Source organism: Arachis hypogaea, chromosome 4 (genome assembly GCF_003086295.3).
Source record: "Arachis hypogaea cultivar Tifrunner chromosome 4, arahy.Tifrunner.gnm2.J5K5, whole genome shotgun sequence".
NCBI lineage: Eukaryota > Viridiplantae > Streptophyta > Magnoliopsida > Fabales > Fabaceae > Arachis > Arachis hypogaea.
Genome location: NC_092039.1, coordinates 118,837,135 through 118,853,531, shown reverse-complemented (window position 1 = coordinate 118,853,531; position 16,397 = coordinate 118,837,135). Strand labels below are relative to the sequence as shown.

General features: G+C 28.2%; 2 protein-coding genes across 9 annotated transcripts; one reads left to right on the top strand and one right to left on the bottom strand.

The window, feature by feature from the left end:
- The first annotated feature begins 3,167 nt into the window (after positions 1 to 3,167).
- Positions 3,168 to 4,395, top strand: LOC112797551 (short-chain dehydrogenase reductase 2a). Its single transcript, XM_025840553.3, has 2 exons — positions 3,168 to 3,414; positions 3,510 to 4,395. The coding sequence occupies exons 1-2, from the start codon at positions 3,305 to 3,307 to the stop codon at positions 4,330 to 4,332; spliced, it is 933 nt and encodes a 310-aa protein (XP_025696338.1). The 5' UTR covers positions 3,168 to 3,304; the 3' UTR covers positions 4,333 to 4,395.
- Positions 4,396 to 9,934: 5,539 nt separating this feature from the next.
- Positions 9,935 to 14,369, bottom strand: LOC112797550 (uncharacterized). Of its 8 annotated transcripts, none has more exons than XR_011881454.1 (9): positions 14,176 to 14,369; positions 13,760 to 13,877; positions 13,450 to 13,628; positions 12,773 to 13,142; positions 12,380 to 12,559; positions 12,130 to 12,246; positions 11,259 to 11,382; positions 11,042 to 11,126; positions 9,935 to 10,244 (listed from the first exon to the last, which is right to left on the bottom strand). XR_011881454.1 is itself a non-coding variant. In XM_072236122.1 (9 exons), the coding sequence occupies exons 1-4, from the start codon at positions 14,144 to 14,146 to the stop codon at positions 13,121 to 13,123; spliced, it is 333 nt and encodes a 110-aa protein (XP_072092223.1). In that variant the 5' UTR covers positions 14,147 to 14,172; the 3' UTR covers positions 9,935 to 10,244; positions 11,042 to 11,126; positions 11,259 to 11,382; positions 12,130 to 12,246; positions 12,380 to 12,535; positions 12,773 to 13,120. The 8 variants fall into 8 exon arrangements, 2 of the variants coding, with proteins under 2 accessions (XP_072092223.1, XP_072092222.1); XR_011881455.1 differs by having other exon boundaries at positions 14,267 to 14,364; XR_011881456.1 differs by having other exon boundaries at positions 14,303 to 14,364.
- Positions 14,370 to 16,397: the final 2,028 nt, after the last annotated feature.

The window sequence follows — 16,397 nt, the reverse complement described above, 5'->3', positions numbered from 1 at the left end:
CAACATAACCAAAGCTCATCAATTCATCATAAATTATCATACCTCATCATTCAATACCCAACATCCATTATTTACCAACATAAACAATATTAATTTATCATACATCATCAACAACCATATTAATTCAAATCTACCCTATAGGTCACTAGCCTAAGTGTCCATGAATATTATATACTACATAGAAGAAACTAAAACCATACCTTGGCCGATCCCTAATACGCACCAAAACCCCAAATTGAGCCTAAAATAAGCTTTCAACCACAATCTAAGCCACCAAGAGTCTCCAACAAGCATCAACAAGATCCAAACTCACCATAAACAAGCTATATGTACAAAAATATCACAAATCAACCTAGGGCTCATTATAATTGAAATTTCACAAGAGTTTTAATGCTTCTTACCTTGCCCAATAGTTTTGGAAGCCAAAACCAACATCAATCAAAGGCTAGAGTGTACCTAAACACCCAAAAATCACAAAACCTCACTTAGCCAAAGCCCTAAAAACTCGAAACTTTGAGAAGAAGAATAGAAAAGGTTTTGTAGAGCTCTTCATAAGGAACGCGTAGCCGCAAACGGTTTGAGTGATCGGAGCTCTGTAGCTCAAGATATGAGCTTGTGAAGATTGAAGTGAATAGTGCTCAAGGGTTTCTCTTCTCCCCTTTCTCTTCCAGCTGAGTGTGTCTGTTATGAGTGTGTTGTGTGTGTTTGGGTTCATTAATGAACCCTTATATATGTTGGGCTTGGGCCCAACTTGGGCCCAGTCCAACCCGTTAGTGTTTTTTAACCCGTTCGACCCAACTTTGGGCCAAACCTTTAACACTAACTCCCGATTTTCCATCTCTAATATTTTTCTAAGATTTTCGGCTGTTTCTCGCGCAGCACTGAGTAGTCTTGAACCGGTTCAACTGGTTCGACTGTCGGTTCGCGATTTTTTACGGTTTTTTGCAGAAAACACATTTTCTGACTCGGAAGGACCTACTGTGTCTAAAAATCATATTTAAATCCCCAAATTCTCATCCTAATTTTCCAGAATCTAATTTGGACATTTAAATAATTTTATTCGTAAAAAATCCGATTCTTACAATAGCTGGAGTTTTGGATTTTGAGATGAGTTTTTTTTCTTTTTTTATTTTCAGTAAATAATTAGTTTATGTGTTTAAATTTTATTAGTTTAATTAATGTGTTAGATATTTTGATTTTATTTGTTATAAGTTTCATATTAACTTAGGTAGACATAGTGTGTTTTAATATTTTTATAATTAATTTTAACCGAAGTTATATGAATATAATAGCTAAACATAAACTAATATATTAGTTAAATAAATTAAAATTCGATTCTAAGTGAATCTTAAAAATAAAAAAATAGTATAAAATAAATAAAAAAATTATACAAAAATAAAAATTAATCAAATTTAAAAAATTTTTTATTTAAAAAATATTAAAAATATAATTATTTATGACTGTTTTAAATTAATTTATTCCTGCCGACTTTAAAGTTGCTTATTTTGTAGGGCTTATAAAATCCAAATTTGAGAGAATTTTGGATTTTGAACACGTTGGCAAATAATCGATGAATTAAAAGCATTTTAAACAATTAGAAGATGATAAACACCGAGAATAAGAAAGCGAAATAAAGTGTCACCTCTCTGAGCAAGTGTGTATTAAGATTCATTACTAAATTACAAACTTTAGGAATAGTGCTACGATAGGGCCGGGCCAGTATCTTTTAATAAGTTTTTCTATGAACATATGTTTGGGGACCATAAACGCAATGATACAGTATTACTATTACATATAGCATTAAGTGGCATAATGGAGGCATTTTAATTAACATATTTGTCAGGGTCCCTATCTTATTTTTTTGGTCTCGCAAAGTGCTCCCAAATCTTGTAAGACTAAATAAGCCTTTTAATTTGTATAAGTTGGTGCAAACCAATAACTCTCTTAAGAGTATGACATGATTGAGGACTTAAAAGTTTTTATATGCATTATAAACTTACATTTATTTATTTTTTTAATTAATACTTTCTTGGCATTGGTATAGAATTATCTTAAGACCAATAATGTTTGTACCTCTTCTTTATTTGAGGGGAATGTTATGAAACATTATTATTATTATTATTATTATTATTATTATTATTATTATTATATATTATTTTGTTATATCATTACTAAACACACGTAATTCACGTGAAACACTTGAATGATATGGGGTACATTTCCCTTACAAGACATGGAGCAATTGAAACAAGCCCCGACCACAATTAACTAAGGAAATGAGATTTTCCTACAAGTTATAAATTGGATTTTGTTTCCCGTTATATATCATCACATGCAGTTTTTTTTTTTTAAAAATGTGAAATTGTTATTGAGAATCATTATATGATTTAACATATTTGATTAAATTATTATTTAATGACTCACATTTATCAACTTCACATAAAAATAACTACACGTGAATATTTACGTATGTGTATATATATATTGGTCTCACTACAAAATAACAAAATCAATAAATAATCCATCATAAAAAAAAGGCACATCTAAAACTTTAAAACAAATATATTTTAAAATATAAATATTATATGTCTAAAATACATATGAATTGAATATTAATTTGTTTTAGGTGCTGTTCACATAAAATTAATTTTGGAAAAGTCTACGGGGCGAGCAATTTTTGTATTTTTTGGCCAGCACTTAACCATCAAAACAAAATTGAGTGATATCCCACCATTAGATGTAATCTCACACCATTAAAAATACTATTAATAATCAATTGACGGTTATAAAATACCAAAATTGCTGGTCCCTAACATTCCTCAATTATTTTTATGAAAGATAATAGTGAGAATCTAGTTGAATATATTTGGAAAAGAAAAATCTAATTGAATATATTAAATTATTCAATAATTCTCATTTATTTTTCTGATGAAGACAACTTTAATTTAGGTGATTAGTTATCCAATTGTACGTCTCCGAACTTTGACATCGATTGAATTTTGTACTTATATCATGTATGTATGAAATAAAACGTAGCCCCACTGGAAGTCATAACAACCAAATTAAATGATCATCAATAATAACAAAAATGTGAGGTTAGTTTTGATGCAAAGTAAGTTACTCAATATTTATCCTTCTGAAAAAACACATACATAAACGCATATATATATGGGTGGTTTTGATCCTATAATTTCACGTAGTTTCGCAAATATTTAAGCCTCTCTAATCTGCTCTGCATATAAATTCCTCTGTCTTTCGAACACTTTGCAATAGAGCGCCACACACACTGTCTCAATTAATAAGCATGGTTGCAGCTACAGAAGTTATGTCTGATGATAGACCCATTCAAGGAGTGCCTCTTCACACAACAACACCACCAGACACCACCAATTTATCGTCCTCTTCCTTAAATAGGTACTCATAATTCATTCACTTCTCTATAACCTAAAGTATTTAGATGAGTATTGCTTACGAAATATTTGATATATGGTTGATAATTATTATTATAGGTTGGAAGGGAAAATTGCGATTGTAACTGGTGGTGCCAAGGGAATAGGTGAAGCAGCAGTGAGACTGTTTGTGAAACATGGCGCAAAGGTTGTAATTGCTGACGTGGACGACACACATGGTTCCAATCTTGCAAACTCACTCTTTCCATCAGCGACCTACGTCCACTGTGACGTCAGCATAGAACAAGACATGGACAATTTGGTAACTTCCACAGTCTCCAAATACGGCAAACTGGACATAATGTTCAACAACGCCGGTGTGCTAGGCGACCAATCAAATTCCAAGAAGAGCATTGTCAATTTTGACCCTGATGAGTTTGACATGATAATGAGGGTCAACGTTAAAGGTGTTGCATTGGGAATTAAACATGCTTCAAGGGTCATGATTCCTAACGGAATTGGTTCAATAATCAACACTGCTAGTGTTGCGGGTGTTATGGGTGGTCTTGGTCCACATTCTTACACCGCTTCAAAGCATGCTATTCTTGGACTCACTAAGAACACTGCTTGTGAGTTAGGGAGGCATGACATAAGGGTAAATTCAATTTCACCATTTGGGGTTGCCACGTCATTGCTTGTTAACGCGTGGCATACTAGTGAGGAGGCGGAGGGTAATAATGTAAATTTGCCTTCGCATGAGGAAGTTGAGAAGATTGAGGAGTTTGTTAGAGGGCTTGCAAATTTGAGAGGGGTAACTCTGAGGTCGTCGGATATTGCTGAGGCTGCACTTTTTCTTGCTAGTGAAGAATCTAAGTATGTTAGTGGCCATAATCTTGTTGTGGATGGTGGAATCACTTCTACAAGAAATTGCATTGGCCTTTAGTCAATTATTTAAGTTTATTTTGTGATTTATTTAAATTTGTTTAATTTGTGGCCCACTTGCACATATCTTTGTTAGTTGATATCAATAATTCTATAGAACTAAATACCCAACAATAAAAAAAATTATATAGAGCTGGTGTAAAATCTGATTATGTTCGGATCAAATATTATTCTATTATAAAAAGTTATTAGTACTTATTATTTAATAATAATAGTTGTTACTTTTAATTTAAAAAAGTTTTTATGTATAAAAAATTAAAAAATTTATTATACAATGTATATAATTATTCCATTTTCTGTTTCTATAAATCAAAATAATTTTGTTAATTTTTTAGTCCATGTTAGTAGATTTTACTTAAATATAAAAATTATTATGTTTGTATAAAATAAATATTGTTACACTTTGTTACTGTTATATAATTAAAAAAAATTTAAAATTTTAATAAAAATAATTTATATTGTAATTATACAATATACAAATACCAATTAAGTTATATTTAGTTATATTATTAGACTCCTAGTATATGGTTCGCGTTATACACAAATCTTATACTTAATTTATTTTATTATATTTATATATAGTTTGTATACAAAAATATTAATATATATATTTATTGAAAGAATTAATTTATTTAGTATACAAAAAACTTTTTTTCTCAATCTTTTTTATTATGTTGATGTTTAATCCGATAAATATTTTTGAACTTACATTTTTTATTCCTAATAACAAACAGGCGAAAAAAATTAATGAACAAATTATTTATAATTTTTATCCAGTAACAGAAAAAATATAAATGGGAGAATTTACAATTATTTATGAATTATGATTAATGTTTCACAAATATAATTATGCATGATACCAACTTCAATCAATTTGCACACACAAACTCTCAAAGAATATAATTTTTATGAGCTAACTATCTTAATAGAATTTAAATTATGTTAGAGTATTATCAAAAAATTTTTTTAGCATAACTAAATGATAATTTTTTATTGACAACGATATGAAAGTGAACAAAAAAATATATATTTTATTTAAATTCTTCACTTTTTCCTATTCTTTTGTTAGTTTTCTTATTTTTTTTTAAATTTGAAGTGTCAATCTTCTTTATTTTTCTTTCTCTTTTTTTTGTATACGTATATTTCTAAAAATAAAAATTTTTTTATGTTGAGCTTTCACCTCTTCTTAAATCTTTAAGACTGTAATTGAATGAGCTTGTTTGATTCAAACTTGCCAATATACTATTACAAGAAAGTTTATACATTTAGAATTCTATGCTTAAAAAAAAGTATAATAAAATTTTCTAAAATAAATTATTGGCCAATTGTTCTTGCAATTAATATAGACTATAATACAATATAGTTTTGGAAGCTGTTCTGGTATGACAATGTATGTAATGGAATGTGATGTTCCTCTCATTTTGATCATAGAGATATAACATAAATTAATGTGAACGGTCAAAATCTTGATAAACTACTTTAAGTGTACGTGAAAATCAGGAGTTTACGGTGAATTTACAACAAATTTTATAGTTGACAAGTATATACACGCACACAATGTCGCTTCTATCCATGACCCATGTGCGATAAAAAGGTAGACGTGTGAATACATAATCTTTAAGTGAAGCCGTTTTGTTGCGTTAACTAAACATATCATCATCATCATCATCATCATTAGGGCTGGAAGTGAGCCGAGCTGAGTTGAGCTAGACCAAGTTTAAGCTCGGCTCAAAAAAATTAAATTTGGCTCACGGCTCGACTAATTAACAATCGAGTCTATTTTTTAAGTTCAAACTCGACTCACCGAAAGCTCACGAGCTGGCTCGAGCTCACGAGCTGACTCAAATAATAGAAACATAAATACATAATCTATAATTCTATATCAATAAATTATAACTTATATATTTTAAAAAGACCAATTTTATGGTGCCTTTTGTTTGGTGGCTAACTTTTGCCTAAATTACTTTTTATAGTAACTTTAAAATATTTAAAATTTTTTAACTTTTATACTTTTAAATTTAAAATTAATTATTTTATCTATTTTAGTAATTAGGCAATACTTTTTAGGCACCATAGTAAACACTTTTTAAAAAATATTTAAAAAGATTAATTTTATATATTGTTATTTATCAATAAATTATAAATTTTTTATTTATATCCTACATCAAAATTATATGTAAAAAATAAATATGAAACTTTAAATAATTAAGATCATTAATATATATAATTATATAGTACTATTTCATATGTATATATATAATATTAAAAATATAGATTAAATATATATATATATATATATATATATATATATATGTATGTATGTATAATCGAGTCAACTCACGAGCTAATGAGCTGAGCTTATCCAAGTTCAAACTCGACTCATTTAATTTATAAGCTCAATTCCAAGTTCAAACTTGGCTCACTAGTTCACGAGCTTAACTTATCGAGCTATTAACGAGTCAAACTTAAGTTAGCTCATGAGTTGGCTTGACTCACTTCCGGCCCTAATTATTATTAAAAAATTGTTTTCCATTTCATATACATCAAATTCTCTCTATCCCTCCTAACATCTATCCTTCTTTGTTTTTTAAATTAATCAACTCATAAGTTCACACATTAAAATCATCTTACATTAAATTTAGTTGGTATTAGGAAAAAAAATTTTAAACTAGAAGAAATCAATGACTAAACGAAAACAATTTGAATTCCAATTGATTGGATATAAATCAAAGCAGCCAATTACAAATTTTAACATTTATATTTATAAATTTAAATAGTATTTAATTATAAACTATAATTGAGTGTATGATAATAAATTATTTGTTTAATTTATTAATTTTAGATATCAATATTTTAAAAAAAGAATGAATAATTATTTTTAATAACAGTAAAAATTTATCACTAAAAGTAATATGATATAACATATCGTAAACATGACTAAATAAAAATACTATATTCCGATCTCAAGGTTAACGATTATATCACCAAAATGAATAAATCATTAACTTACATAAGTGTTAAATCATGGTATTAAAAAAAAACTGATTTAATTTTTTTTATAATAAAATTTTTTTAACAATTTTTTTAAACTACTTTTAAAAGATCAACCATTGGTGTACATTATTAGTAAAATGTATAACTTATTAGGTTTTCATATTAGTCTTGTGAATTTTTTAAAAATATAAGACAATAAAATAGGTTAACTTTAATTTAATATCATTAGAATCTAAATATAATTATTCAAGTAAGCATCACTAATTAAGTTAATAAATTTTTTTTATAAAAAACAAAATATGATTTACATTTTAAATTTTTTGAATAAATTTATTTTAAAATGTAAGAATTAAACTCAATTACGCTATATTTTTAAATAAAATATAGAATTTCATAACAAAATTAACATCTATTGAGGAAATAAATTTTAGGGGTAGCAAACAGGCATGCTCATCCTGTCCCATTCTATCCTATCAAAAGCCTGCTATTTGGCGGAATAATCCGTCCTGTCTCGTCTATTAAAATAGTCCTAAATTTCTATCCCGCCCTACTTAATGGCGGTTTGGTGGGATAAGTCCGCCAATTCTTTTTTTCTTTTTAAAAAATATTAAACCATTAAATATAAAAAATATATAATTTCATGAGTATTTCAACAAATTTATAATTTCTAAAGATATAAAAAAATTATAATTTTTAAATTCACAAACACTAAAGTATTTATAATTCTAAATATCTAATAAACATAATGATCAACCAAGTTTTTGAAAACAAAATAATAAAATCATCATTGTTTAAAACAAAACAAACATTGTCTAAAATATATAATTAAACATTGTCAAAGTCTCTATTTTATTTATAAAGAAATTTTGTAAAAAAATATTATTTATATTTTAAATTTCTCGAGTAAATTATAACTCAGAGTAAAACGAACAAATCTTCTAAATACAAGCACAAAAATAACGTTCCAAATTTAATTATCATCTTAAAGCCAAAAGTCCGCCTCGCCCTGCCGAAACCTGCGAAATTCGTGAATTAGGAAGTGTGGGTTCAGTGGATTTTTTTTATTACAGAGGATTTAAATTCTTAACCTGACCCATTTTTTTCCTGAGTTACATGAGCCGGTTTAACGAGTTTCGGCCTGTTTGTCACCCCTAATAAATTTATTTATGGTCATTTTCTAATTATAATTAATAACAAGATTTAGAAAAAATTATTAATGTCATTATTCTTATTAATTAAATCATAATATTAAGTAGTTGATAGTTTTATAAACGAAAATTGTTAAGTAATAACATAAAATTTAACAGACAAGCAATAAAAATTTATAAAAATAATTAATAAATTTTGAATAGTTAATATTATTAGTGAAAAATATTTATTAAAAATATGATACGTTAAGTCATTAATTAATATTTTTAGGTTATATATATTTAAAAAATATTTATGGCCAAATAAATGAATATAAAAAAATTAATTTATAAATAGATGATAAAAAACCATAAGATAAAAAAAAATTTATAATCACAATAAAATATTTTTGAAGTTTGGCTATCATTAGAAAGGGATGCTAAGCATACAAATAAAGGCAGCAACCAATCACTATAGTGATAACCAATGTTCACATGCATGTTATATTAGAGTTTAATTTTCATGAAAAAAAAAAACAATAGAAACTTGTTTAATATTGTCCTTATTATATATAGCTAGAAAAAGTGATAATATTCTTATTATAAATTAAAAATTCTAAAAATGGTAAACAAGAAAGAAAATTGTTTCAATAAATTATTCAATGAAAAAATTTTCTGAAAAAGCATTGTTGGGATAACTAATACAAAAAAAATCCTTCCTGGGCTCCTTGACACCACCCCCAAACTTATACCCACAAGTTGCCAAGCCAAAAAAAAATAGTTTATGTTTAACAACTCCAAACTCGCTTTTACACCTTACTTCATTATTCTTCAGCTAAACAACTACGTTTCTGAGCTAGTTATTTGTGAGAATATATTCATAAAAGTAGGGTTATTTTGGTCTTTCTATCATTCATTATAAGACAAATACTAGTGAATGACCCGTGCGATGCACGAAAAATGTTTAGTACTAAAATTAACAAAATATATCATTTATACATAATATAGTGTATATCATAATCAAATAAAATTATACTTAAAAATCTTAATGTCTGTCCTTAATTGAATTAAATTAACATATACAAATTTTTCAGCATAAATGAGAAGCTGAAAATCATTCCTTGTATATTCGTTACTAATGTAAAAAAATTTTTTCATGTCAATGTTATATAACAAAAACACAATTTCATATATTTGCTGAACAATCAACAAAAAAAAATAGGTTCAATATTGGATAGAGTTACCTAATAACCTCCTATTAAATATTGAACCACCTAAAAAAAATATCAAAACTTCAACTTAAAAATGTCATCCACAATTTACTAATCAATAATAGTGAATGATACAAATAAAGATTTCTCTGCACATAAAAAATTTAATACTTCGAGTCATAGATTATAAAAAATCTCCTTTTGTTCAACTTGTTCCATTTATTTCAATCTCGCAAGAAAAACTGCAAAATGTCATTGACCATACTAAAAATAAACACAAAGGCATGGTATTCCATTTTATCAGTAATTAGATTCAAACTAAACCATCAATACTCGTGTCAATAATTACTTAATATATCAACAATGTACTTATATATTCTATAAACTTTAGAAATAATATTGTTCTCTCATTAGATTTACAATGAAAACGAATGATACAACAAATTTTAATCCGTATATATAGACTACTTAATGGATTGAAGTTGAGAAGCCACGAAGTACTCTTTTGGGGTAAAAGTTGTATTACTTGTATAGCAAATCGTTCAAAAGCACTGAAGATCACTTCTTCCCTCCATCCAAGTCTGAAAAAGGCAAGTGCTAAACCAGTTATCCAAAAAAAACAGATGGTGCACAATTTTGATTTCTATAGGTTGTTATAAACTAATTTAATAATATGATAATAAAAAATCTTTAAAGTCAAAATGATATCCCTCAAATAAAAAAAATGAAAATACAATATATAGGCAAATCAAAATTAGCACACAACTCTTTCAAAAACAAATAAGAAAGAACACGTAGATATATAGAATCTTCTTGCCCACTTAATTGCTTATCAATCACATGAACAAGTCTTTCAAGAACTTTTTAATCCTAAATCATTTTAGAAACATAAATGGTTATTTTTTTTAGAAAACTGGATGCACAATGCACAAAGCCTAATAAAGAGGACCTAAATACAAATGGTCATATAATAATCCAACACATAACATTTTTCTATCAATGGTCAACTAAATCTCCAAAAATTCATAACATTTTCTAATTGTCCAGCTGATGCATATAGATATGCTCAAACACACGTAGAAGCACCAAGAAAGGAAAAAGAAATAAGAGTACAACTAATTACCAATCACAAACTTATAAGGTCAAAATTCTATGTTCTTATTGCACCTCCTTTGATAAAAATTCTGACCCAATAGTTTCTTTGTACTAATTGCTAAACTTATTATTCACATTTTTAAATTATATTTATTAGAAAAATATAAGAATATGAAGCTCCTTGGTATACCGTTAAACTATACAAAAACAAATCACAAAAAAAAATACAATAAGAATCAACAAAGATAAATAATTTTGAAGACAATCAAATACCAGAGAATACCTTATTCATCAAAGATGTCTTTCTCACTAATTGATGTAAACTCAAGCTTCAACCACGATTAAAAGTGTACAAATGATTCAACTAACTGTTACATATAGTGAAAATTGTTTTACAGTATCAATAAATCACAATAATAATGATGGAAAACTAAAAAAAAGAATTGGTATAACAGTAAAAGAACAAAACTATATCTTTATAAAGCTCACAACTAAGTTACCTGAGAAGGATTAATTTCAAAAGCACGAGTTTCTTTCTCTTCAATAGCTGCTGCCACCTCACCTTCATTTAGCGACTTACCATGAATGCCTTCAATTTTATCTGCTGCTTTGCTAATTGCAAATCTATCCCCATTTGTACCATATAAGAGAAAAGTCCATATGAAATTTGAATTTCACTGGTTCAGTCAGAGAATACACATTGCATAGTATTTAAGATACAGTAACATTTTCAAATGTTCACATCCAAAGTTGCATGCATTCACAACATCTATACCACAATCATATATTAAACAATACTAAAATTGTGAAAAAAAAGGTACTTTCTGCACCTCCAAAATCACAAACAAATGCATCCTTTATGACAATAATTTCTACTAAGATTTAAACATGAAAATTCTAGAAGTATGCATATACTTCAAAGGCACATGCACACATCAACGGTTGAAAAAAATACCTAACCAAGACAAAATAAGCTGAAAGCTTTCTGTTCATATCAATGCCTCAGGAGCTAATGTTCAAACACAAATAGTTCACTGCTCTGATCAATTTTAGCCAAAGTTATTTAAAAATAAAATAAATTAAAAAGGTGTTCATGAGGAAGGAAGCCTGCAGAGTGATAAAGCCAGAAAAATGTTCCCCGTTGCTATGCTTCAGAATGACACTCTCATCCACCCATCCATTTTCCTTCCGAAAAACACTTTAACAACAAATTTGAGAAGCTAAAAACTTGAGTTTTCTCAGTATTATGAACATGAATTCATATAATATGAGGCAAAAAGAAAAATAAAACAAACAAAAAAGGTCCAGATTTGAAGTAAACCAGTTACAAAAATGGAAAGAAAACCGTGAATTTAAGAGAGAGGAATGTACCCAGAAGCTGATATGCACTCTGAGACTGCGATGAACAGTGGAGCAATCAATGCATATGAAGAAGCCATACATAACGGACACTCATGTTGGATTCTTCACATTGCAATCGAAACACATCTAAAGCGAAAAAATAAAAAATGAATTTAAAAATCACAAAAAGTAAAAATATAGTAGATCAGAAAAAAAAAACTTGAAAAACATAAACCAAAAATCTCAAAATTAAAAATCTGGACATCAGAAGTGATCAAACCTTGTTTTCAAAGAACTTGTTTAGAAGTCCCTTGTAAAATGCCTAGAATCCCCATAGTTGTAGCGGATCCACTTCCACCACCGTCGCCGTGCATGCCTCCACATCTGCGTCCTCCTTGGTTGCAATCCCTGGCCATATGGCTCATCCCCACCACAGCTGTAGCAAGTGCCAGAAGAATGACTGAATACAGTAAACAATGAAAACAGGAGATTATAAATATACTTGTTTTTTCAATTCAAAATTGAAATTTAAAATTTCATATTCTTTTTACTTGTCTGAAGAGGTGGAAAATAAATGTAGGTGAGAATGAATAAGAAATAGTTAGTATTAAAAGAGAAATTAAAGGAAGGAATTGTCAGAGTCATTGAAGCCAAAGGGCAAAATTTACAATACCATAAATGAATGATGACTGAATGGGAGAGGCAGAGCTCAGATGAACAAACATTGCATATATAACACCTTAAAGAACCCAACACTCATGCCCTCCTCTTCAAGACAGTTGAAATGCATTCTACTTACTTACCAGTGTGTCAAGCAAGAAGAGCAAGCTGTTTAACTTGTCTTACCAGATTTCTAATGCCAACATCCACGAAAAAACTTATCATGAAATCATAACAATTTAAACAATCAGCAAAGAAACTTTCCTGAGGAAGCTAATATGCACTTCGAAGATGCGACGAACAGCGGAGCAAACGTTGCATATGAAGACCCTATACATAACCCACGCCCATGTTGGATTCCTCATATTGCAGTCGAAATGCAACTGAAGCGAAAAAATAAAATCGAATTAAAATCACAAAATTTCAGAATATGGAACAAAAAATTGAAAAACCTCAAACGAAAACCCTCAAAATTGAAAATTTATGGAATCGAAAGTAATCAAAGCTTGTTTTTAGACTTGGCCGTGAGTTTTCTGAATACTGCGCTAGGAATCAGAGAAAAAACAGAAGAGCTAGAAAATAAAAGCTTTTAGGTCAGAAATTGCTACAAACTCAACTACCACTTCTCCAAAATCTAATCTCAATACAATTTAATTAGATGGAAAAGAAGGGGGTAATGGGATATCATACCAGGAAGACAAAATGTTAGTCTCTATGAGGTCATAGAAAAAACAGTTAGCAGCCGAGGAAAAGATAAACTGCCTTCTCTTCCGGGGCCATGTGACCCATCCCATCGCAGTTGTAGCAAGCACCACCACCATTGCCTCCTCCCATGTATCCACCACCATGCTCTTCACCGAGAATAACAACTGCAACCACGTTGCGGTATAATAGGAGGCAAAAAGAAAAATAAAACAAAAACAAAAAATGTTCAAGATTTGACGTAAACCCAGTTACAAAAACGGAAAAGAAACCATGAATTTAAGAGAGAAAAATGTACCGAGAAGTTTACTGGAGAATCTTCCAAAATTTTCAAATGTGCTACCTGTTTACAATGCCCTCCATCACCACCAAGATAACGAATTGAAAAAAAAGAAAATGGAGAAGCAACTACAAAACTGCAGTGAAAAATAAAATTAAGGGGTTATAAATAAGTAAGAGTGATTCGTATGATGTATGGCAGTTAAATTCAAAATTTGAAATTCACTAAAAAATTAGAAAAACAGCTAAAAAAAGAAGGAGAAAATTAATTGAAATGAAAGAGTGAATAACACTATTGGGAGTGAAAGAGAATAAGAGGAGTTGTCAGAAAATATTAAACACATTGAAGCAACTATACAAACTGAACAATGGATTCTGGGTTATAATTATACCCTTTTTTTGCCATTCAAATTTAAAATTTTAGGTTTTTGATACCTGTTAGGTGAAGAAGAAATAAATATTGAAGTAGAAGATGAAGGAGAATTAATTGAAGGAAGAAGTAGTTGTTTTAAGAAGGAAAGTTTACTTGAAAAAAAATAAATGATTGAATGAGTGATCATACATGAACTAACTGTTTAGAGAATACTATAAAATGTTTAACTCTCAAACTCTCTCTAACATAACACATTAGATTTTCACTACCTGACAACCTTCTATTAATAGTTTAGTATTAGATTAGATATCATTGACAACTTATTCATATAAGACATACGATATTCCGCTCATTTAAAAAGGTATACAAAATAATTTTTCTATATTTTTTTATAATCTTTAGCAAATGACTACCGAAACTCGTTAATTTATATTGTCATTTATAAATAAAGGTAAGAAAGTATATATAGATCTTATAAAATTAACGAATTAATTTTCTCACCATTTTAATATCTTAAGAGACATTCAATAAATATTATTTTTGTTATCTTCTATCCAAATATGAAAAATAAGAATATAAAAATATTTAAAATGAAACTCAATAATTTAAGAACTTTTATCATCTTTGGTAGCAAAAATTCTGTCCCTTTTAAAATGAAACTCAATATTTTTGTTCTCACTCTCCACTGGCTCCTCCTTCTTCTTCTCTTCTTCCGAATCACTCTATCTTCCACTTGCTAGTTGCTACCATCTTTTCTTTCCTTCGTCAGACACTCTTCTAACAACAGCATCAATCTATTACATATTGTATCTTCTCTGCCAAAATATTACCACAATCGCACACACAACAAAGGATACAAAGAAGCATCGGACTTTGTTGGCAATCCATTCAATCAGTTTTATTTTTTATTTTTAATTTTGAAATACATGATTATAAGGCACAATTTGTTATTAAACCACACAGAAGAAAATTGCACCAAGCAATTTTTTCTCTTCCTCATATATGTGTATTCTCCCATCTATTGTCGTATTATTGTATATTGCCAACCTTACAGCTATACAAAAACTATTTATTTAATTTAATTTTTAAAAATTAACTTCTGATTTAATAAAAAATACTTGTATTAATAAAAAGTTAATTAAAAACAAACTTAACTTACATTAATATATTTGGTAAATCAAATTTAGACATTGAGTTTTTAAAAAGCTTCGTTAACATATATATGATTTTTTTAGACATCATTTTGAATATTAACCATTTTTATTTTTCTTATTGTTTGAAAACTATGAATGGATTGTTACAAATTAATCTGATTATCTATAAACTTGCATTGATATCACTTTATAGAATTAAACAGATGTTTAAAAAAGTACAAAAAAGAGAATAAAGAGAAAAAAAAGAGAAGCAAATCAATCCTAATGTAAGATATATATAATTAAAAGGCTAGTTAAACTATGTAATCTTTAAGATTTCTTCATAGAAAATTACATAAAAATTCATATTTTCTCTATATATAAATTCATTTCTTTAAAAATGCTAAATAGTATCCTATCATTATGCATCATCTCAAAATCCAAAAAGATAGAGTCTAAAACACAAATGGAAAAAACACTCAAAATATTCACAAAATTTGGTAATAAGTTCTAATGTTCAACTTAGTGGTCCATGTATTTTTGCAATTACAGTGGTCCATGTATTTTGATATTTGATTTTAATTTTATGTTTCAAAAGTTTTATCATCCGTGCTTGTAAATTAACCACATAGTCAATGTATCTGACAGAAAATGATGTATTCCGTGTGCTAGACTCCATCATATAATTTACGTTTCATAAATTTATAATCCAAGATTTATAGAAAGATTGTTGTATTCTTACCTGAATTGGTATTTCTCGTTCCTCTCCCAGGGCGCGCATCTTTGCTACTCCTGCCTGATAATTTGACCGCCTCTTCTGACATAAATGTGCATTCTTATATATTTGAGCTTTGTTTATTGAATAGTCGGATAAACTAACTTATAACTATAAAATAATATCTTGAAGCACATACAGTAAGAAAACACATAGCTTGAATACATATTTCTGTGAATTATTATGTTAAAAGAAAGATGTTTGCTAAATTCAATTAGCTGGTTTTATTCTCTTCTCAAATATCATTTGTCAAGAAAAGTAGTGATTCTACTAACCACTAAACTATTGTCAGTCCAATCCAATGCACAATGTTGCTTATTAGTTAGATATGAGAAAATATATTTAATTTCTTCATACTAATAATTCAGCTGCAATT